The sequence below is a fragment of the Diabrotica virgifera genome, chromosome 5 (genome assembly GCF_917563875.1).
Source record: "Diabrotica virgifera virgifera chromosome 5, PGI_DIABVI_V3a".
Classification (NCBI taxonomy): Eukaryota; Metazoa; Arthropoda; class Insecta; order Coleoptera; family Chrysomelidae; genus Diabrotica; species Diabrotica virgifera.
The window spans coordinates 246,643,980-246,669,349 of NC_065447.1; the positions used below are offsets into that span (position 1 = coordinate 246,643,980).

Consider the following 25,370-nt stretch of genomic DNA (forward strand, 5'->3'; position numbering starts at 1 on the left):
ACAATTTCCAAAACAATTAAATTAAACATTAATTAAGATTTGGCAATACCGCTCGGAAAGTCATGACAACCACGAGGTTCGACCAACTAGCCGTTCCTGTTCTTACTGCTCATGCGCACAGTTTGACAGCCAATCAAACACACCCATTTCGATCACTTCAATCGCTTCAATCACATGAATCAGATAGAAATGTTTTGCGGGAATTTTTTAAATCATATTTCCATAAAGTATTAAATAAACCCAAATAGGAATATAGACTATATTTTGCGACTATTTTATCACAAGTTATGTCATAACACGTTTTTTAAAACATCCAGGCTGAATAGCTTCTAGTTAGTAATTATAACTACAATATTTATTATGTATGAGCCTGTATACAGGGTGTCTGCGTAACTTTGCACCATATGGGAAACTTTTTTAATATCAATTTTACGAAAAAAAGTCATTCTTTATAAAGTGCTCTGCATAGTCTAAAACCTAAGATGCAATCATCAGATATCAAATTTTGTCAACAGTATACGAGGTATGTCAAAAAATATTAATTTCGCTCAAGAGCAAACTACCTTTTTACTTCAAAATATCAAAAAATTTTATTATGAAAAGTTATTTGTAATTAAAAACCATATTCAAATATGCAATAACAGCCTTCTACGTGAAAAGAAAATTTCTTAGATTTTCCTAAATTACCGATTCCGAACATCATTTTTATTTATTAGACATGTAATAACTCTTTTATTAATAATTTTAGGAAAAAAACTTATTCTTCATAAAAATCTGTGCATGGTCTAAACCTCAAGATAAAACCATCAGTTTTCCAAGTTTGTTAATTTTATACGAGGTGTGTCAAATAATATGAATTTAGAAAGAATATAGAAAGAATTCTTTCTAAATTCATATTTGATACACCTCGTATAAAATTAACAAACTTGGATAACTGATGGTTGCATCTTGAGGTTTAGACCATGCACAGATTTTTATGAAGAATGCCTTTTTTTCCTAAAATTATTAATAAAAGAGTTATTACAGGTCTAATAAATAAAAATGATGTTCGGAATCAGTAATTTAGGAAAATCTCAGAAATTTTTTTTCTCGTAGATGGCTGTTATTGCATATTTGAATATGGTTTTTTATTACAAATAACTTTTCATAATAAATTCTTTTGAAATATAAAGGTAGTTTGCTCTTGAGCGAAATTAATATTTTTTGACATACCTCGTATACTGTTGACAAAATTTGATATCTGATGATTGCACCTTAGGTTTTAGACTATGCAGAGCACTTTATAAAGAAGGACTTTTTTTCGTAAAATTGATATTAAAAAAGTTTCCCATATGGTGCAAAGTTACGCAGACACCCTGTATAATTTCGGAATTTTACCAAACCATAAGTAATTTGATAAACTGGTATTTAAAGCTGTATACATCGAAAGAAGTAATTATTAGTTCTGTAAATTTACATGGTTCTAAGCGCTTGTTCACAATGGACGTAACCATAAGATGAACGTAAACCGTTATAATTTCGTAAACCGTAATTTGTACATAATTTTATGCAGCGTTCACAATAGACTTAAATTAGTATCAGACAGCCTGTCTTTACGTAAAATTTAAGTCTATTGTGAACGCTGCATAAAATTATGTACAAATTACGGTTTACGAAATTATAACGGTTTACGTTCATCTTATGGTTACGTCCATTGTGAACAAGCGCTAACATGCGTATAATTAATAATAAATACAAATTGTTATTTATCTAGAATTATGTTTATTTTAGAAACTTGGCAACAATGCATTATCATTTTTAGTTTCCAATGTTCCGTGTAAGCTACCGTTCGGCTGTGGTTCGGCTGTTTTTAAGAATGTCGCCTGGTCGCCATTGTTATTTTCGGATAAACTAAGAAATTAATTTTTATGCTATAAGAGTTCATTTTACGTTTTAATCTTTAGTTGGTTATTATTAAAAAGTTTAGAGTAAAATAGTGCGTATGAAATAAAGTGTACGGATATCCGTAATCGGATTTATAATGGTGCAATATTAAGTGTGTGTTCTCTATTAGCAAGCTTCGTAATAAAACGTTTCGTAAGCTTCTATTCGTCACGTGGGAGTGTGCCGTTTCATTACAGCTGCATTAAACCCGCAATTAATGGTAGAAATGGAATAAACAAGGAAAAAATGCAGATTTTGTGCGAGCCCGCGTAAATTTCCAAATGTTTTGTCATCATCACGACCCCATAATCGCAGTGAAAATTGTGCTCATTGTTTTTGTTATGGAACTAGCCGGTATAGTTTCGTTACGCGTTTAAAGGTTGCTTATTTGTCGATTTTGATTGCTGTTTATAGATCAAGTACTCATTATACCCGAAAAGACTGTCTGATGAATCTTGTCATGATAAAATTTGATTTCAAAAACACTGGATGAATGGGATTGCGTACAGCCTCGGTGAGGCATCCCCATGTGGAGGTCATGGCCCCTGCTTTAACGGAGACGGTTCAAACACAGAATTTTGATTTACCCCCAAAGTCCTGTTTAGAACCCGATTTTGCAGTAAATAGTTACAGAAAAAACAAATTCCTAGTGCAAGATAAACAGGCTTACTTGAAAGTTGGTGATGAATATGTGGGTAAGGTTCATTTAAACAGTAACGAAATAATAAGTTCTTTAACATTAGACTCGGAAAAAACGCTTAGTAGTTACTATAAGAAGTTAAATAGTGCCTCGGATAATATAATGAATAGTAGCCCATCATCTATGGGCGACCAAGAAAATAAAATGGGCCTTCAAAAGACAGGATTAGAAATTTCTATGATTCAAAAAGATAGAAAGATAGATATGGAACAATTACTGGAGAATTTGTCAGTTCCACCAGATTTGGAAACAAATGTAGAGGACATAATGCAAGTGATAAAGTCAATAGAAGGTAATGATAGACTGAACAACAGCTCCAATGATATAAATGCTGAAAATGATGATATATTTCCAATTGCTGGGACAGATTTAACTAACAACTTATCATCTTTTGAAAAGGCATTGTTGGAAAATGTTGATGTAATGAATATGAGCATGGATGACCAACAAGATGAATTGGACACTGTTGATAAGCAGAAGGAATCTCAAGGTAAAGAAATAATCAATTTATTACAAACCAAGCACACCAAATTAGAACGAAGATTAGATTTTCTGAAAAGGCGGGTATATAAGTTGCAATCAAGACTTCTAGGACAGCATGTTAGTAGTGAGGTGGCTGGAGTGTTTGAAAATGTTCACCATGCACTTAAAAAGCCAAAGGAACCCCACGAAGTGCCAGTATCAATTTTCGGTAAAACTTTATCATACACAGACAAAGTGAAACCCTTATCTTATAGTTCGGCAAAGACATTAGTGAGAAAGTTAGAAACGACTACAACGTTACAGGCTAATACAGTGGCAAGACAAAAAACTATTCCAACTTACTTTGGATCTGGTTCCTTAGAGGTTCCTTTTTCAAGGACAAGTGTAACTGGAGGTATTACTCTAATCCCTTGGCCCTCAGATACAAAAAGTGAGTTGCAGAAAGTAGCTGCTCAGTTGAAGACTCAAACTGGTGTAATGCAGAAGGAAGTTGATTCTGAGGCTACTGAGAGTAGTTCAGGGGGAGAAAGCTGTGATGAAATGCAAAGTTACAATAATCCACATCAACAGTATCTTGGCATGTAAGTACCTTTCTTTTTTCACATTTAACTTAGGTTGGAAGTTGGAACTGATCTAGACTCATGAATTTTATCATGCAAGATTTTAGAATTGATCCATTAATTATTATAATAATGTATTCTCAGTAAAAACAGATGATAAAGAATTTTTTTTAAATGTTTTATTTACAATCTGTCCTTAACTGAGAACAATAGGTAAATTATTTGACAAAAATTAAATGACCTGTAGAGGGAGATCCAGTGATCACCCTCTTTACATAAATTAAATTAAAACAAGTTAAAATAAGTTTAATTATCACAGATTATTCGAATCTTCTTGCTAGATCCACTACTTTGAATCTCTTCAGGCGTCCTGCATCTTTATGGTCATCAGTGAAGTTGCTAGTAACTCCTTTGGATGAGAATCTAGTCTCTTGGTATACTTTTTGTAATATTCTGTTATTACTGTTTTTATGGATGGCACATTGAGGTCTTGCTCTATCACATAGTTTGGCACGTACCAAGGGGCATTCAGCATTGTTCTAATCTAAGGACTTTGTTCTGAAGATAAAGGATAAGTCAATATTTTTGCTTCATTTATTTTCCAACCTATCATTTTTAATTTGTTTATTGGTAGGATAGTATGAGACAAACTCTACTACACTGGATGAAGTTATTTGAACTATTATAAATTAGGCAATTTGGACAATGAACAATTTTTCATTATTTGTTCTTAGTAGGGTCAGTCAGGGTAATTGGAAACAGTACTCCCTAGGGCTAGAAATGAAATATTACAACAATATCACATACACAGAATTACAATTCCATCTTTGCTTATTGTGTGGTATGTTATTCATTTGTTTACATACTAAGTGAATGTCCATTCTGTGCAATTTAAATTTGATTGTTTTTAAACACAAAATCGATTTAGAACAGTGCCAATATTTTACAAATTTTATCTCTCTGTATTAAGTAGGTTTTGATTATATAATTTATAGCTACAAGAATATTTATATTGCCTACAATGTTAATTTGAATGTTATTTACTACAAGAAGTCAGTACAGTAAGTGTTCACAATTACCCCCTTAAATCTTGAGCATGGGGTAAATGAAAACACCTGTTAGAGGTAAATGGAAATCAATTTTTTATGTTAAGGTTACAGGTCTTGCCATTTTTAAAATGTTAAGGAAGTACATACGGAAGAGAGAACCAATAAAATACTCTTTGAATAATTTAAAAATGAGGTGACAGATGTTAAAACAAAAAAAGTAACATATAAGGAGGTCGCTGCTTACTACAGTATTCCACATTGCATCATTTACAACTGCATAAAGGGTAGAAACATACCAACTGATAAGATGGAACTAGGGTGCCTTCTGCATGGTTAGCCAAAATTGAAGACCATATTGTTACGTGTTTAAAAGCCTGAGATTGTTGTTTACTTTTACCCCATTTTTTAGTTTTTTTTCGAATTTCTGGGGTAAATGGAAACTTTGAATATCTTATTTTTTTGTAACTTTTCTTACTAGTTTTTAAGACATTCTACTGTAGACTTATCATATAATAAGTAGCCAAAAGCTTTTATTTTATTATAATATAAAACAGTATATTTGTAAATAAATTTCAAATGCTTAGATGTCATGATATTTCAAATAGTGTTTTCAATTACCCTGACTGACCCTATTGGGACTGTGCAAGTTCGGCAAAGCGACACCTATTTCTACGCTCTGCAACTTTATTCGCACTTTTAATGATATTGGCCAATTATATTAGTCCTGGTTACTGGATAATTGTCAAGGCCATAGTCCAAAAAAATAATAAGAAAAAATAAGATTCAGGTTATGTTATTAAAACGTAAACAATTGTATGCAGTAAAGAAAATTAGTTATTTAAATGCAGTACTGTAAGCAAAAAACAATTAATTAAATTTACCTTTATATAATAATTGCATATCATATCAATATTGTGGAGCAACATATAATTTTTCTTCTTCAATGACATTATATATGAAATGTACATCAATTAGACAATTTCAATTGACAATATGAAGTATTATAAGAAAGTGGCAATATTTCTCTGCTATTCGCGCACGATCGTTTCTCAATTCCCTTCCAAGCACTTGCACACTGCGAATAGAGTTATACAGGATTGAAAAATTTGTTCAGTAGTTGAAACTATCATCACATAACAGTTTAGAATAGGTTTGTTCCAACACAAGGAAAACTGTCATGTAACGATCACCGTCCTGAGCAGTAAACAAAATAACCCATGGAATGTTAATTATATTTATTTATTTATTTATTTATATACAGGATTACCCCCATTACAAAATATACAGTATAAAATCAATCTCTGTAATTTCTACTAACTAGAGTAAAGTAATTCTTAATTTTTTTTATTTTTTTTTGTTCGATGAAAAGGTATATAAAACAAATCAACATGTCTGAGACTTCTGGAGGGAACATATAAATTAATAGATTGGAGAAGTTCAGAACAACAAATTAAACCATTTATTAATTTAAACACAAATACCAAATCAGAGTTATCTCGTCAAGTTTTTAATAAATTCATGTTGAGTGTTTTTAAAATATAGGTATAATCATGATTAGTAATGTGTATGTTTAATTTGTATGCACAATATCTCAAAAATTTATTCTGCAATCTCTCCAACGTAGTAGAATGAGCTTGGTATTGTGGAGACCATACAATAGATGCATATTCCACTTTAGATACAACCAAAGCATAATATCCTGTTCTTAAAGCCCATACAGATAGTCTCAGACAGTTGTGAATGATAAAGCCCAAAGATTTTAATGCATTTACTGTTACATTATTTATATGTTGCACAAAACGCAACTGCTCATCAAATGTGACTCTTAGGTCCGGTTGTTCGAACGCTAATCAACATTGATCACCATCAAATACTTAATTACTGTCACAACTGTCAAAGTCAACTTTGGTTGGGTTGCCGAAAACATAATTATTGATGACAATTATGAAATTAGTTAATCAATTATGTTAATAATTGTTATGTTAATTGACTAACTAATCTCATAATTATAATTAACTATGTTTTCAGCAACCCAACCAAAGTTGACATTGACAGTTGTGACAGTAATTAAATATTTGATAGTGATCAATGTTGATTAGCGTTCGAACAACCGGCCCTAAGTCTTTTATTGTTTTAACATAAGACAATTCATTTTCATTAATTGTGTAAGAAGTATCATATTTTTTATTACCTCTAAAAAAGCTTACGTAGCAGCATTTAGCAACATTTAAATGCAAAATATTATTCTCACACCAAATACTCAACCGGTCTGCTAGAATTGCAGCGCAGGAACCTCCTCTAAACCTTAGAAGAGAATTCTTGTCTAATAAGTTTCTATTAAAGACCAGGACTTTAGACTCACATAAATTATTAAGTAAAATTAACAGTCTCACTGAATATAACTTAACAAATTCTTATTGGAGAATTAAAACTTCTCCCCCTCTTACAGATGGTTATCTAGAAACTAACAACTTTAGCATTAACACTAAACAAATATTACCCATATGGTCGGTCGAGTGTTATAATGTTCTATCAGCACTTTTGGTGAAAATCGGGATATGTACAGAATTTGCTTAAGGGATGTCATATTGTTCTATTAAAATCGACTCCCGCATAAATATTTTATCGTATCTTTAGATTTAGACAATATTAAATTGTTCTAAGTGACAAATTTAAAAATAGCTTAATATTATAATGTTCTATCAGATGGAAACAATAGCAATCCGGTATTTCTGCTGTTAGAACAGTATAATTTTGAGATTCGAATCAGGAATATTTTGAAATTTCGTTGAATGTGCAAAAGTTCTATGATTTGAATCCAGAATTGTGTACTGAAAGAAATATAGTAAAGCAGTTGAGATATTCTTCTCTCAGAATACATTATATTGAGCTGAAATATCAGCATGATGGACATGGACCCTTCACTGAAGTTTCAATTCTATTTAAGCCTCCAGTACGAAAAACAAACAGATTTTTTCTAACCACTACTTCAATATCTTTACCATGGATAAAGTCTTGTGATGAACCCAGGGAAATGCTTACTACCTTTAGATAAACTACTGCATTTAAAAAAAACTTTTTTAAGTTTTTGCCACCTGTGGACTCCCAGTTCATATAACCTTTTTTTAAGCAATATCAATGATGCAAAAGTTTTTGCAGCACAATGATCCAAACAAAAGAAAGGTCGTTTAACTAATAACAATTTAGACAATGAAATGCCCTTAACATCAAAATGCAACTTTTCCGACATTTCAAAGCAATAGTAAATTTAGCCAAATTCTCGTAAAAAATTATTAAGAAACTCGTGTCTTTTGATTACTTTGAATTTTTTCCTTAATTTATTAATTTTTCTAGAATATTAAGTACACGACACGATGTTGTTAGAACAATTTCGTTACATTTTTGTAAAAGTTGATTTTTCCATAAAATCATAATGTTCTATCAACATTTTATAATTTTTTTCAAAGCACTTTTTGTTTGTTAAATAAATACTAAGTAAATAAAATGTTATAAATAACTCTTTATTATTTCATTATACATATAAAAATTAAAAATTTCTATAACGAAAGCGCCTCAAAATGAAAATACAGTGAACATTTTTTTAAATTGCTTTTCCTGCCAAACTGTAAAATATGCTAATACAACATTATAACACTCGACCGACGATATATAACCTTTCTATTGAGGAAATCGCAATCTTTCCAAAGATCATAAAACCTACATACAGAAACTTACCATGCCAAAACAATAAAATTATAAAATTAATCTTATCTGAATTTTCTAATTATAAATACATCTATACAGATGGTTCAAAAACATGTAATAGTGTAGGTAGCGCTTATTATGTTTCTAATATAAAAAGTGGTAATTCTTTTAGACTACCTAAATGTACATCTATCTTCACTGCCGAACTTTATGCTGTTGAAAGAGCCCTAACTTACGCGGTTGAACAGAACTTTGGAGACACGGTTATACTATCAGATTCTTTATCTGCTCTTGAGGCAATATCACAACCAATAACCGAAAAACACAACAATGAGTTGTTATGCCATATTAGAAAGACAATCGCTCGATTTAAAAATAATAGCAATGACTTGGTCTTTATCTGGGTAAAAGGACATGCCGGAATCAAAGAAAATGAGATAGGGGATGAAATGGCAAAGAATTCAGCAACTTTAAATGAAATAGTAGATTTAAAAATCTCCAGCGATTACATTCCAGAATCGCATAAAAAATTAAGAAAGAAATGGGAAACTATTTGGCTTAAGTTTGTACAAACTTCGAGGAATCCATACACTTACATACACCCACAACTTCCGCAAAATATCCCACATATATTTGATTATCACGTTACTCGATTTTATTCCACATCCCTAAGTCGCTTAAGATTAAACCATGGCAATTTTCCTGCACATTTAGCTAAAATAGGAATGCGTATCAACTCCCTCTGTTCATGTGATTGATAACTACTCTACTGCAGATTTAAATCATATAATCTTTAATAGGCCTTTTCATCGACTGTCATTTGTTTCGAGCTTCTGTCATGTGTCACATAATATTAATATATCTACGCCATACGTCTTTGGTTTGTATCATTGTATATACCAATAACGTATGACGTAGATATATTAATATTATGTGACATATGACAGAAGCTCGAAACAAATGACTGTGAATGAAAAGCCCTATTGTGAACTTAATAAAAACCATACGAAAGCACTAATTGCTAGACTTAGGAGCGGAATGTAAGTTTACCGCTGAATATTTCACATCTACTAAGCTTCAATACCAAAACTATTAATGATATTATCATACAATTTCTTAAAGATTCTAAAATAAAAATTTAATATGACATCTTCAATCTTCAACTTTCAAATATCTGTGGCAAAAAGTTTATCTAATGCCATCCCCTCTTTGTGAACACACACATACTCAACCAGTCTAAATCTTCTTGAATTAATGTTACATCAACATTTGAATCTACGGATTTAAATAATTTCAAATCATCTGCAAACATCAGGAAATCGCAATTTCTAAAACATTCTGATATATTGTTCACAAATATATTAAATAACAAAGGTGAACAGTGAGCTGCTTGAGGTACTCCTGATGTCACATGAATTATATTTGAATTAAAACAACCTATTCTTACCTGCTGTGTGTGGTCTCTTAAAAAGCTATTGAACCATTGTAAGGATTGATGACTGAAGCCAAAAGCATTTAATTTTCCTAATAAGATGTTATGATCTACTCTGTCAAATGGCCTTGGAGAAGTCAGTATAAATAGTATCCATCTGACTTTTATTCTCCAACGTGTTTATTATTTTTTGTTCAAAGAGTAGTACTTAGGGCCGGTATTTCAATAGCTACTTAAGCTTTTGCTTAGCTAAGCCTGTGTCAAAAGTTAAGGAGAAGCTTAAGCTGGGTGCCGTATTTCCATCATTCTCTTAACTAAACTGATGCTCAGCTGTAAAGTTAATTGGTTTGGTACCTCTGAATACGTCAAAGTGCCAGAGTTACTGAGGTAAAAACCACTACTGTTGACATTTAATTTTATCTTGTCATCTGTATCAATGTCATTTTTACTTCACTTAATTTTGTGTACATGGTACATGTGTTTTTAGTTTATTGTCTATATTTTCTCTGGTTATATTTTTTATTGTTATTTTGCATAAGCAATAGAATCCGTCTTTGTAATTTTGTTTATTGGATATATTCCTTAAAATGTCAAATTGGAATGTAAGTTTATTTTTGTAAAATAAGTATACCTACCAAGCATTGTAGAAATAAACAATTTTCATGTGCATACACCTTCCAAAAGTAGTAAGAATTTTAATAATCGTTATTACGATTAATAAATTAATAGATTATTATTTAATAATCCAATAATAACGTTATTACTTAAAAGTTGGTTTTCAAAACAACTCTATAATTAATAATCTATAGAAATAACCTCAAAAAACAGAAAACAAATTTTAAGCAAAGGCTTAAACCAACTCCCGTGCGAGCTTAAAATTATTTGGTTTAAGCCTAGGCTTAAGCCTCAAATTGAAGTGGAAATACAGGCATCTAAGCTTAAGCAAAGGCTTAAAGTAAGCTTTGGCTTAAGTGAGGTTGGAAATACCGGCCCTAAATTTGTTACCGTTGATTTATTCTGAGAGAATCCATGTTGATTGTGTATTAGACGCTCTTTACAATAAAATTTTAATTGATCATGCATTAGTCTATCAAAAAGTTTTAGTATAGAGGATTGTTTACAACTGCTTCAATATAGTAACAGCGGTTCTCAATATGTAGTACATGTACCACTGGTGGTACATATCATTATTTGAGATGGTACACAAAACTCAAAACAGACAAAAACTGCACCACTATTACAGTTAATTAGATCACTTAGAGATAGGTATTTCAGTTGGTATCCAAAAATAATAAAAAGTATTTGGTGGTACATGACTCAAAAAGATTGAGAACCACTGTTTTAAGATGTACTTATTAACCCATTGGTAGACACAACTGTATTTATGCAGACACTTACAAAAGGACATTACTTTGTTCATATGAAGAGGGGTCCGCAAATGTGTTAAATATACTAGAACTTACTTACAGTGACACATGCTGACACAACTGACACGCCAAATGACACATGCTTTTGCAACAGCTCTGTGTTCTGTGAAGTGGCCTAAATATCGTGTACATTTAGGCCACTTCACAGAACACAGGGCTGTTGCAAAAGCATGTGTCATTTGACGATCCTAATGATTACAGTCACTCTCCAGGGGCGTATCGTAAGGAATTAGTTTGTTACAGTCTCCCCCCTGGCATCGAACTCACTAGAGGAGGGACCAGCAGAAGTTGCAGTTTTCTTCCTGGAGCGTCTTCGTCTTGGCACTACGGGCGTTGGAGCTTCCTTCATAATTATCGGAGGTAACCGATTCGATATCACTGCAGTTGTTCCCAGATCAACTTCCACGACGTTCACTTGCTGATACTCCAATCGCAAGTCATATAACGGATACGAGCCACTAGTTACGGCGTTTAAACATTGATAGTCTACGCAAAGTCTTGTACCACCATCCTTTTTCGGCACTAATACAACCGGCGCGGCCAAAGCACTTCCGTATTCTTCGACAATGTCTTCTACCAAGGGTCTATCCAACGCGGTACCAAGCACTTCTCTCTTGGCAGGTGACACCCGGTAAAGTGGTAGTGAATTTGGTGCGCTATTTCCCGTATTAGCATAGCCGGTAGGCTCTCCCCCCATTCTGAAGGTATTTTTCCATCTTCTTTCGTTGGGTCGAGCTCGTTCATAACCTAGAGCTATATCTACGGAAGAGAAATCTATCGCGGATGCTTCCGTATGTCTACTCTCTGGTCAGTTAGCCCTAATAAATCCCGGTTTACCACAACCGTAAGAAGTTAACGGCGTGTTTAGACTATTCCGCGGCGAATTCGAAGTAATTGCTTCGGCGGTAGCACTGACTGTACGCGAAGAACTCGCAATTTCTTTCGAAGTCGCAGGTTGATCGGTGGATTGTCGATCACGTAATTGTCGACACTCATCCTCAGAATGACTGAGAACACCACAACAGCTACATCGCGGCCGTTTTTCGTACGATTCTCGATTGTGGGTGCTTCGTTCTTGTTAGAACAAGGTTTCTCAAATGTATCTTCAACTTTCCGTGCTGCTGTAAGCAGCTCCGTAAAAGTGGAAACGGAATCTCTGGAAATCTTTTCTCGAATCCCCTTGTTTAATAATCCATACACATATCTAGCTGGATCGTTTCTGTAAGGCTGCCTGGTTCTAATTGCGTTAAGACAGCCCTACAGCGGCAAACAAAGACGTCCACTGTCGTTTTTCCGTCTTGCTCCTCGGCAAATAGCTCGCGGTATACGCGATATGCCGGTTTTTTCGGACCGAACGTAATTCTCAAGGCGCATTTAAATCAAAGCGAACACGAACGAAGGAACGAATTCGTAGGTGTTCGCTTGGTCATTCGTTCGCTACAAAGTAGGGCCATTTACATTGAAGCGAACGTTCGCATTCCTTGATGATCGGGAGGGCATATTGCCCGCAGATGTTTTTAAGATGGGCCAGTGCCAGTCACACATTGTGTTTAAGTTTATTTTCGTGTTTCTTGCTGGGTAAATTTTAATACAATAATAGCTTACAAAAATAGCAGGTATTATAGGCTGTTTGAGGGAGCTTAGAAAATAACATAATAAAGAACCAGCTTTCTTAAAATTCTTCCTCGAAAAAGTTACTTGCTCTTGATATTATGACTATATTATGTTCAAATAATAAATTGTAAAATTGGTGTATCAAAATAAATTTGCTTTTAATTAATTTCAGCAATTAATTTGATTTGGTTACCTCATTAGTGTTTCTGGGTTGAAATTTATCCAATAAAACATTAGGCTTTTAAAAGCAAACTACTTCTTTTTGTCTTTCTCGTCTAAATGATGCCAGAAGTTAATTTATTTTTTTAGTTCAGAGACATCACAACCCATTCCTATAAAAATATTAAAACAAGCATCAGTTTTTCTGTTTATTATTTTATATAGCTTCGATTTTGGGTTTCATAGGCATATTCCATATTGCAAAATTATGTTTTCACAACTACACAATAAACAACCCTCTCAAACTAATGTTTGTAAATAAATTAAATCAGTACTTCTAAACGAATTCGTTCGCTACCGTCTATCCACTGTCCACATTGAACAACGATTTCCTTTGATGATTCGCTCACTTACCGACATCGGTTGGAACATGTGCGAATGCGAACGAATTCGTTCGGTCGTGCTCGATTCGCTGTACAAATACAATAAAGTTAACGAACGAAGTCGTTCGTTCGTTTGTGTTTGCTTTGATTTAAATGCGCCTTCAGCAAACTAAGTTCCTTCCATGTCGAAATAGTATCGTTGACTCCAAAGCATCGCGATTCCACGAAATGCATTTTCGTCAGACACTAATTCACACTCTTTATAGATTTCTATGGCGCTAATGAAGGCATTTACGTTGGTGTCCTTGTGTCGGGAGCACTTTGTACCGACAATCTCGACAAAAACTCTTGAAATTGTTGGTTGGTCAACACCACGTTTTCGTTTTGAGTCATGTCTCTGATGTTTATATCCACAGATCTACCTATAATGCGTAAACTATGTCTATACGAAAAGTAAATTATAACAATAACACATTATTTTTATAGTATTGAACATTTATTAGACAAAATCATACAGATTTCTACAAAATACATTCTACTGATTAATATTTTATTCGAGTTGTTAGTTATTAGTAGTTAAATTCCCGCATTATTACAACTTTATTAGAATGCATTTGATATGATGGCTGGCCAGGGTATTAGGAGACCGCAGATTATAAAATAGAAGATTAAATTTAATCTAACCGTTAAATGTTCTTGTATACATAATTTTTTACCAATAAAATATATAAACTACAGATAGATGGAAGAATGCCGATTAAAAAATAAGATCTATAAAGTATAAACAGCCAAATATTGTGATTTGGGGTCAAAAAATACCCTGGCCAGTCCGATGAAGGTTAAGAAATTAGTAAGCAAGAATATTTGGCATAACCTTAGTGCTTTTTAATGTTGTAATGTGATCCTTAAATTCTACTCTAGTTTTATTATAGTTTCCTTCTTGTTCTTGTGTATATTTTTTGCAAACCTTAGAAATTTTAACTCTTGTGCAATTGCGCACCTCCAAAAATACTGTGTACTGTTTCTTATAGACATTTAAAGCTGTATATGTTTATTTACAAATGATTATTATAGAAATTTATCAGCTGATTATAATCTTTTTATGAATATGTTAATATTTACACATTGTTAAATTTGAAATGGTGTAATTGGTGATTCATTTGGAAGTACAATTTTTTATCCTGAAAGATAAGGCAGATAATGAAATAATTCTATAGACTGGAGATGAACTATTGCATCTAACATTCTAACCCAAGTCCTCCCCTAATACTGCCAGTGCAGCTTAGGTTAGAACCTTATTGTGGAGATAGCAGAATCAGAGCTATACTTTGTTAATGAGTGGTTTGAGCTAAAAGCTAGTATTAGAACAGAAAGTCTATGATTGCATCAGAGCTTAGTGTTATGACCATCTTTATTCTCATTCGTGTTAATTCAAATAATACCTAAGTAAACCAGCAATCATGCAGAAAACTGGCAATGGATACGACTGATTGGCGTAATAGACTTGGGAAGGTCGAGGCTTTTTCATAGGGCCGTAGCACCATTGATGATGATGACCTAAGTAAACTCTAATGAGGGATTTACTGATATTATAATATGTATGTTGATGATGTGGTGTTAGTCGAAAAAGCTAAAGTGAGTTAAAGCAAAGACTGGAACTGTGAGAGCAGGTTGTTGAAGAAAACAGTGTTTTTAAAGCATAACTTTTGTTAATTTTTTCATATGTTTCTTTTTGTTCAGTATATTTGATAGGAAGCTTTATTCCTAACTTTTTATCCCTACCAAAAAGTAATTTTTCTTGCTGTTCATTCTAAAACAGAGTTAGTTGTTTTTTTTTTAAGAAAATAGTTGCATAGATCTAAATCTGGCGAACACTGTAATTTTTCAAACAATTTTTTTCCAAACTAATGTAATTTTTCCTTTTCACAACAACTTCTTTGTAAGAACAATCATCTTGATAAACTTTTTTTAATACAGACCAGGGCACTTTTCTTCAAATTCCCATACCTTTGTTTGTACCCTTTTTCTGTAATCATTTTGAACAATATCTTTTTGTATCTAAAAAAAGAGACGAGCAGATTTCTAGTCTAGCTCTGGTCTTTGCCTTCACCGCCTTTGATGTTGATGTGTCACACCACACTGTGTGTTGATGTTTTGAGCATCCTTTTTTGTCTGAAGTGCAAAAATGGATCCATGTTCCATCAATAGTTATGTATGGGTAAAGAAAATCGTTCCGATTGTGTTTAGTCATCGGACATTGCCAAAAGATTTTTTAAATCCAACAAAAATGTGGCAGTACTTCTCTTAATTGTTTAATTTCATTCCTAATTCAATTTTATATTAAAAAAGATTGTGTGTGTACTTTGTACGCATGTAAGAAGTTATACTTCTATTATATGATTTAAACGAAATTAATATACTTTTTATTTATATTTTGTTTAAATATTAAACTAATTTATACTTACTACTTCTCAAACATTTTTATTAGAACAGTGCCAAAAATTAAAATAATAAAAGAATAAAACACACACAAACACATTAAACAAGCCACAAATGATGTCTGAACATTAATTGTCGAAAAATTTTTTAACTAAATACGTATTTTCTGAAAATACAATTATATAATAAATATACTTACAATCATAAAATGTATTAAAAAAAACAAAAAAGAAAGTTTATATTGGGACTCAAACCAGCGCTGATAAGCGCGGTTGGTATTGGAATTCATTCGCCTTCAACGCTTAGCCACAGACACTATGTGTCATTATTTACGAAGATCAACTAACTAAACGGATTAAACTTGTGATATTTTGATATTTTGAAAATTGTTCAAATTATTTTAATTTTGAATTGAAATGATTTAGAATTGAAAAAATACAACAAAACATAGAGTAAGAAAACAATATATTAGGTGAATATTGATAGAAATTTGATGGTAATCAAATTATATAAATAAAAGTATTACATACTATGTATTTTGGCAGATCAAATAGGTAGGTTTATATCCATGATACATTAACAATTATTACGTACCTGTTGCTTTTAAAAACTATTTAAAAGTCACTACAATATTATAAACTTTTTTGTTTCTGTCCTCACAACAATAAAACTAATATATTATACATTTGTTTACCTTTACCTTTACCTCCAAACCACAGCTGTCCTACAGCTGCCATCTCGGATAATTTTTGACATGTCATTTGAACATCAAATCAGAACAAAGTTATAATGCGCATGCGCCGGGCTGATAGGTTTTAACATATAAAAATTCACCCTCTATCGCCGGTAAAGAAGTATAACTTCAATAAATGGAATGTAGTGATAGAATCTTATTTACTGTGTGTTTTAAAAGAGGAAAACCAGCCATAACCATTTGCTCTTGTTTTTATATTTGAATAATAATATCAAAAACAATGTTCGTATTTCATTTTCTATCCTACTATTAAAAAAAAACAATAAATAACGGCCAGGTAACTATACCTCGTTTTTAAACTAGGAGGAGTAATTCAAATTTACTGCGTCATAATGCTTGTTGGTAATTGGTCCAACCGCAGGCAAGTTTACTGGACTAAATTATTAATTCCAGATAAATGGAAGCATAGTTTTATAATGCCTATATTTAAAAGTGGGGCAAAAAATCTTGTTACTAACTATAGGAGTGTCTGTATCCAGTCATCAATCCCAAAACTATTTGATAGCTTAGTAAGTGATCAATTGAAGTGGCTCTGTAGAGGATTAATATCCAATAACCAACATGGCTTTTGTGCAGGTAGATCTACGGTCACCAATTTATTATCGTATCAGATGCAAATTACAAAAGCACTTGAAAACTTTCAACAAGTGGATTCTATATATACTGATTTTTCCAAAGCCTTTGACCAAGTAGATCACCACACATTACTCAATAGGCTTTATAATGTTGGGTTTAGCATAGACACTCTAAAATGGATTAAGAGCTTTTTGTCTCACCGTCAGCAAAGAGTTAAAATAGGTTCGTATCAATCATATTCTATAAATGTTACCTCAGGAGTTCCCCAAGGAGTACACCGTTCTCCGATTTTCTTTGTTTTATTTGTAAATAGTATTTTTGAATCTTTTAAGAACTGTGAAGCCCTGGGTTTTGCAGATGATTTGAAATTTTTTAGAGTAATTGGCAGTTTGGAGGATCAAAAACTTCTGCAGGAAGATGTTGATAGAGTAGATCAATGGTGTAGGATAAATAAGCTAAGGTTAAACATTTCTAAATGTTGTCACATAAGCTTCTTTAAAGGAATTAGAAAATTGAATACTTCATATTCATTACAAGGGATAACACTGAATTATGTTTCTAAAATTAAGGATTTAGGGGTTACATTTGATGAAAACTTAACTTTTGTGGAACACATTAATACAATTACAGTGAAATCATCAAAAATGCTAGGTTTTATAGTTAGGAGTTGTAAAACTTTTTCTGTAAATACATTCAAAATTCTTTATTGTTCATTAGTTAGGTCTAGATTAGAGTATGCTTCGGTGATATGGTCTCCATATCATGCAGTGCACATTGCAACAATTTAAAGCATTCAGCATAAATTCTTGCGGGTGTGCTCTTATAAACTTAAGTTGATTATAGTAGATCATGAGTATAGTGAAATTGAAAAGCAACTTAAGTTACAATCCCTGGTAGATCGCAGGATTTGTGCTGGATTAATATTTCTGTACAAATTAGTAAATTGTACAATATATTGTACAGATCTATTGAATCAATTACACATTGGGATTCCCTCAAGAAATAGGAGAAATCGTTCTATCTCATTTTTTGTACCATTTCACCGAACAAACTATGGTTACTACTCTCCTTTAGATAGATATGCAAGAATTATAAATCAGTATCATCTAGAGGTCTTTGGTATTAGTTTATATTATTTTAAAAGTCAATTAAGGAGCATAAATTTTTAGATTGCAATATGACGTGATGTAACCTAGTCTCTATTTAAGGGTGTAGTCTGGCTCAGGTAGAGAGATGATCCTTGCAGTCAAACCTGACTCAATTCAGATACTCGAAAATTACTTCCCATTGAAAATTGAATAGAACATTTTCTGAGTTTGTACAAAATATACTCTTATATTATATACTATCGGTTTACAAAGTTCTCCGTCTTCCGATTTCCGATACCCATTCACTGTTCCTCTCTGTCCGCACATTGATCTACTTGCAGACCTCTTTTTTGAAAGAGCATAAATATACTCTTACCTAACAAATACACAAATACTTCTTCTACACTCCTTCTAATGTGACTAATATTCTTCCCTGATTGTCGATGTATCGCCCAAGTATTTTGAAGGGCTATGTCGATGAGATACGTAAATATTGGTCAGTACCATTTTTTGGAACGTATGCCAACTCAGTAGCTTGCTTTGGGTGGTAGCTTATTATGTCCGCTTACTAACAGAATTGCCAAAAATACTTTAAATTCAGGGAGTGTCACGTTGGGTTGTATCATTTCTAGCAACTTATCAGTTATAAATAATTCACGTAAAATAATCAAATACCAGTATTCATATGTCATTGATAATCAACCACTTAAATATGTTACTACATTTCAAAGACTTGGGAATCATATTTGATGAGAAATTAACTTTTATAAATCATATTAATTCAATAGCTGTAAAGAGTAGTAAAATGCTTGGTTTTGTGCTAAGAAATTGCCAATACTTTTCAGTTCATACTGTCAGGGTTGTTTATTGTTGTTTGGTCAGATCAATTGGACGGCGTTATGCATAACTCGACCAAGCACCAAAACATAGTTTTGAGATAAATGGCTTCAAAGTTTTTCGTTTCTTGGTTGCTTAATGGTAAGTGGATTAATGTCGCTTGGTTTAATTTTGTTTTTCTTAGTAACCGTTAACGTGACAATAACAGGGATTTTTTCCAAGATAGTTTTAGCTATGTGTCACCAGAATCCTCTGTTATCTCGATATTAAAGAAATGGCGCTTGGTCGAGTTATGCATAGCGCCGTCCAATTTTGGAATACTGTTCAATAATTTGGTCTCCTTATTTTCAAAATCACATGATTTATTTGGAAAGAGTACAACATAGATTCTTAAGAGTGTGTGCTTTTAAATGTGGAATTACTATAGCTAATCATAATTACATGGAGATTGGCAACACATTTCATTGACTCCACTAAGCATCCGTAGAGATAGATTTTCACAAATATTCTTATTTAAGTTGGTTAATGGTCTGTTAGATTGTCCTAATATCTTAGAATATGTTACTTTCCACATACCACGTCGTGATTTAAGGCAACAACCAACTTTTCGAATTCCCTTTCATAGAACAACTTATGGTGTGAATAATCCTCTTGACAGATGCATGTCTTTGGCCAATAATCTGCAGATTGACTTATTTAAATACAGTTTGAACCAACTAAAGAGGTACCTATCTTGTGTTACATAGTATTAGGTTTGTTTTAAATGTTTTTGTTTTAATAGTTTAAAATTATTATTTTTATAATACTAGTTATCTCAATGATCTAGATTCATTAAGTCTGATACAATTATAATTACTTTGAATTTTTTAACTTGGATATACCTAGTTATAAGATCTAACCTGTCTTAAAAATTTAACTTATGTTTTTGTACTGGTAATGGGGGTTTCCCGTAAATAAATAAATAAATAAATAAATTCAAACCGTTGCACACAACTCATCTCTGAATATGTACTGTAATCCCCTTTTGGAAAGTTGCATGGCATATAAGTTGTAGGTTCTGGCAGAGAAACATTGTATTAATTTTTATTTGACTAAATTAGAATTATTTACGTTTTGCCAATCGTTATAATAACTTTCTTCTATGTCTTATTATACATCTCCTAGACGTTCAGAGTTTGCAGATACAACTTCCGCACCTGCAGAAAGTTGACGAGCATTCAAGTTTGATTCAGGCGACTCAAAAAACATGTCTGTTACATCATCTTCTTCATATACCATATCTAAAGCTTCCTCTAGTGCTTTTTCAGTGAAATTACCAAAATATAAGTTTAGACTACATATCTGCCTAGTGGGCCCATATGGGTACAGCAATATTTACACTAATTTTTAACTGTCGCTTGTAATATTGATACAAAAATATGTACACTACGTTATATTTTAAGATCTTTTAAAATATGTAAAATTTATTTGATCCTAGTATTCCCAAAAACAAGTGCTGAAAATATACTTTTATAAATCGGATGTCCATTATCAAACACATTTTACTATAACACGATTTTCTAACTTCCTTAGCTTGCGAAATCTAATAAAACACTGATAAGTATTCATCAACTCAGGTTCAGACAAGTCTAAATAAAGTATTCATGCCATAAAATTAAATGTAATGTTGGTTGTCTGTTTTATTATAATTTTATTGTGTTAAATAATAACATTGTTTATATAGGGAGATAGTTGGTCAGCCCAATAGGTAAATGTTTGATTCAAATTGAGACAGTCAACAGATGTCCCCACAATTTCTGTCAGAGTCGCAACGTCAAAATGCATAGACACCAAGTTGGATACAATCCTATTCATAACACCCCAATTCGCATACGTATTAAGAAAAATAAATATATAGAAGAGTATATTTAGAAATTGAATTAATGATGTCATGCTACTATTCATTATATATGTTACAGTTCAAGTTGATTATCCAGTTGGAGTCCAACTAGTTGGAGTCAACTCTAACGGCTGGTTTCAGTAAAAGTTGATTATAAATATAAAATGAAGATTTATATTCAACATTTACTAGTAAAAGTAGACTCCAACTAGGAAAAGTATACTCTTCCCAATGCCATTTAGTAAAAGTTGATTCTGATTCACACAAACAGCCGATTCTAGAAATTAAATGTTACTGAATATGTTCAAATTAGTCTAGGCTGTATCGTCGCCCCCATCAGGTAAATTACTCTGATTCGAATTTTTTACCATTGGTCTTTATGATTGCTGTCTGATTCCAATAAATAGCCTCTATAATTTTAGAATATCTTTTGTCGACTCCGATGTCGTTCAATCTTTCTATCAAGGTCTTGTGCTTCACCCTATCGAACGCTTTCTCAAAATCTATGAAACAGATAAAAAGGTCTGCTTGCTGATCTTTGTATCTTTGTGCCAGTGTTTGAAGACAGAATATTGCTTCTCGTGTCCCCATACCTTTCCTGAAGCCAAATTGTTCTTGACCGGTGACCTCATCACATTTTTTATAATATATTCTGTTCTGTATGATACGCAAGAAAAGCTTCAGAATGTTATTTAATAGACTTATAAGGCGGAAGTCCTGGCATAATTTGGCGTTCTTCTTTTTAGGCAGTGGTATGAAGACTGATTCAAGCCATATTTTAGGGATAGTCCCTGTATTGTAAACCTTATTAAATAGTCCAAGAAGAAGGTCTAAGTTTTCCTCGTTGATTAACTTCAATAGCTCAGCTGGTATTTCATCTTTTCCTACAGATTTGTTGTTTTTAGTTGACGTCCATTAAATCCAATATTTCCTCTGTCATCCATCTTTGCTTCCGTGGTCGCTGTTTGTGAGCATTTCAGTTGCCGTTGCAAGGGCGTGTCTGATTTCCTCCCGAAGGCGAAAGTTAAGGATGTTTAATTATATGAAAGTGTGCTAAAAACCAGTGCGAAAAAGTAAAAGCGAAAAAAAGTGCGAAAAAAAAAATATATTGTTACTTCAGACACACTTTAAACTGCTATCTATATTTACAATTTTCACACAATAAAACCTTTACATCAGCGGTTCTCAATCTTTTTGAGTCATGTACCATCTAAAGTTTCTTTTATTATATTTCTATATTTTTAGATTATATAATCAAGACTTACTATGTACTACTATTTTAAGTTTTTGTGTGTTTTGTGTACCACATCAAATAATGATATGTACCACCAGTGGTACATGTACCACAGATTGAGAACCGCTGCTTTACATAATATGAGATAGAGTAGATAAAAATTATTTTTGTGAATTTGGTTAACAAAAATTGGTTAAACAATTTTTCGACCGCGGTACCGCGTGACACCCTGTGTACTTGTTATAAGGATTGTTATACGGATATATTTCTTTGAGTAAGTTTGTGCAAAAAATCGAATCAGAATAATTTACCTAACGGGGGCGACGTTACAGACTATACTAATAAGTAGTTGAAACGGTCAAAACAAAGAAACGCACACTCATGAAAAATGCGCTTGAGATTCTCGTATACCTAATCAATAGGGAGCGGATTTATATGCGATCAATTTTGATGAAATATGCGCATATATATGCAGTAAAAAATTACGAAATATGCGCAAAATATGCACAAACATTCAAAAAATGTGCATTTGGAGAAACCACAAATTTTCTGTTCTATTCTATTCTAGGGGGTTCTTTTATAAGGGGTGGGCGGCAATCTTATTTATTATCTTTCAAATAAAATCATTATTTTTTATATATCGTCGCCTTAGTACTATAACTTGATAACTCCAAAATTGACGTTTTTGAGATAACTAGTTCACAAGATGTATTTCATTTGCCTCCATATTGTGTAAAAACTTGATAGCTCACTTCAAACGGGTTAAGTATTTATTTATGATTGACGAAAGTTGATAAAACTCAAATGCCACTAATATTCAGTGCTAAAACTTGACAAGATAAGTTATCAAGCTATTATTTAATCGAAATAATCGTGAATACGACATACACTGAATGCTATAACTAGATAACTCGAGTTATCTAGTTTTAGCACGTGTTTCTCTGAAACCATTGAACTTACCACATAATTGCTATCTGTTTATTCGGTTCATTTTAATGCAAGAATTCGAGAATTGTTAGCAGATCTGGCAACCCCCACGGCAGAGGGCTAATTTTCAACCAAATAATGTTTAAAATATTAGTTGTGTTAAAAAGTTCACTTATATGCGACTTAGCACAACATGCGACATTACCAAATGTTAACATTATGGTAGTGCTAAAAGTTGATAACTTTAATTTTTCATGTTTTTTTCCATATTGGAAAACAAATTTACACCATATTCCTAAATAGATCAGTTGCCAAAAAGTTAAGGAACAGTATTTTAGAGTCGCAGAGTGAATTCCGTATTTACCAACATCATGGTAGCAGCACAAATATCTTTAAAATCTTTAAACTCGTTTATCTCAAAACTACTAATTTCGAGTTATCAAGTTATAGTATTAAGGCGACGATATGCAATTTATTCACATTTTTTACAAAAACTGATACCAATAGATACCTATTTAAAATAAAACAACAATATCACTATCTTCGATTATAATTCACTACAATGTATTTTCCCAAATTTTTTACGAGGAAACATTTTCTGTGATCAGATAAAATATTTTTATAACTTGAAAAACTCTTTTCAACATCAACAGAAGTAATTGGGGCGTATTTAAAATAACTTGCTAAAGCCGAAAATTCTGCACCAAAATCAATTTTAAAATTTCCATTAAAAATTTCGCATATTGTCCTCCAAAGTTTTAAAGCCGTTTAAAGATGGGGTCTGATCTAAAGCATAAATATTTCAATTTCCGTTAGAAAATAGTAAAATTATGGCTAAAGGTGTAAATTCTCTTAACAATAGGGGATTTAAAAGAATAACCAGAATTATAGACCTACTAAATTGGGATACAAATTGTATTAAATATAATAAAAGTAAATAAAATTCGGATTTCCCGGTAAACCGTCCTTCATCACTTTAACATCCTACAATCATTTCATAACGGCGTACTATAAGCACTATATAAGTACAGTAGAGCGTCGATAATCCGAACCCTGGTAATCCGAACGATCGCTAATCCGAACGCAAAAAAAAATTATAAAATTAAAAAATATGATCACGGACGGAATTTTTGGATTTAATATGACAATATAGGCAAAATATGACCGCGGATTTTTGTTTTGTTTATGCAGAAATACATACAATACCTATATTTGTTTATTATGCAGGTGTTTTATTCCTTGTAACTATAACGTATGTACATAATATGTACTATGTTTATGAGCTTTGTATGTATTTTGAACATATGTTTGATAATCCGAACAATTTGATAATCCGAACTACCCCTGTACCAATTAGTTCGGATTATCGACGCTCTACTGTACTTTGTGTAAAAATCGGGTATTTTCTAAGAAAAAATGAAAAAGCAGTGAATGAGCCGTCTCTCCTCAGGTAGTTCTCGAATTAATAGATACGACAGCCTGTGAGGGGAAATATTTTGTGTCAAATTAAAAAATTAAATTTTTTTTTACTTAAATGTTTTTAAATAGGCTCAAAATATGCATGTTTTTTTAAAAATATGCAAAATTTAGTAAAGTTCTCAAATATGCGAAATATGCATGCAATATGCATTTAGCATAAAATCCGCTCCCTACTAATCAACATTTACTGAATCGATCCAGGAAGAGTCAACTCCAACTAGTAAAAGTTGATTTAAATTTTTAAAATCAATTTTTACTGCTCGTTTCAGTTTAACTGAGAATCAACTTGAACTGTAACATATATATAATAACATGCCATCATTAATTCAATTTCTAAATAACGTGTGATCCAAAATTATTGTCACCATAGGTGGCTTTGAACGACAGAGATAGCTATACAGTGCATGTTTATTCTTAATTCAGATATACTTTCCAGTTTACGTCAACTTTGCAGTGTACGTCAACTTAACAAGAAAAGTTAGGTTATGTAGTTTGTTTGATTTTATTTATTATTGTTACTTATAATTTTGTTAATTCTTTTTATTTCTGATTAAAGTTCTGTGTTAGGCTTTGGCTCATTTTTTATGTTAATTGATGTTAATGATTAATAATCACTAACTAATAACTAATAATAATTAATAACTTGATGTTAATCAAAATTAATTGATAAACCAATGATATAAATTCAGATTAAAACAAGACATACGTAATTTTTGGCACGG

The 25,370-nt window shown here is 32.2% G+C and overlaps 1 protein-coding gene across 1 annotated transcript in view; it reads left to right on the forward strand.

Moving 5' to 3' along the window:
- Positions 1 to 1,820: 1,820 nt before the first annotated feature.
- Positions 1,821 to 25,370, forward strand: part of LOC126884763 (KAT8 regulatory NSL complex subunit 1) — a 111,389-nt gene continuing 87,839 nt past the window's right edge. Inside the window, exon 1 of the mRNA XM_050650981.1 lies at positions 1,821 to 3,687. Coding sequence (XP_050506938.1) covers positions 2,417 to 3,687 — 1,271 coding nt within the window. The 5' untranslated portion in view covers positions 1,821 to 2,416. The remainder of the gene's footprint in view (positions 3,688 to 25,370) is intronic.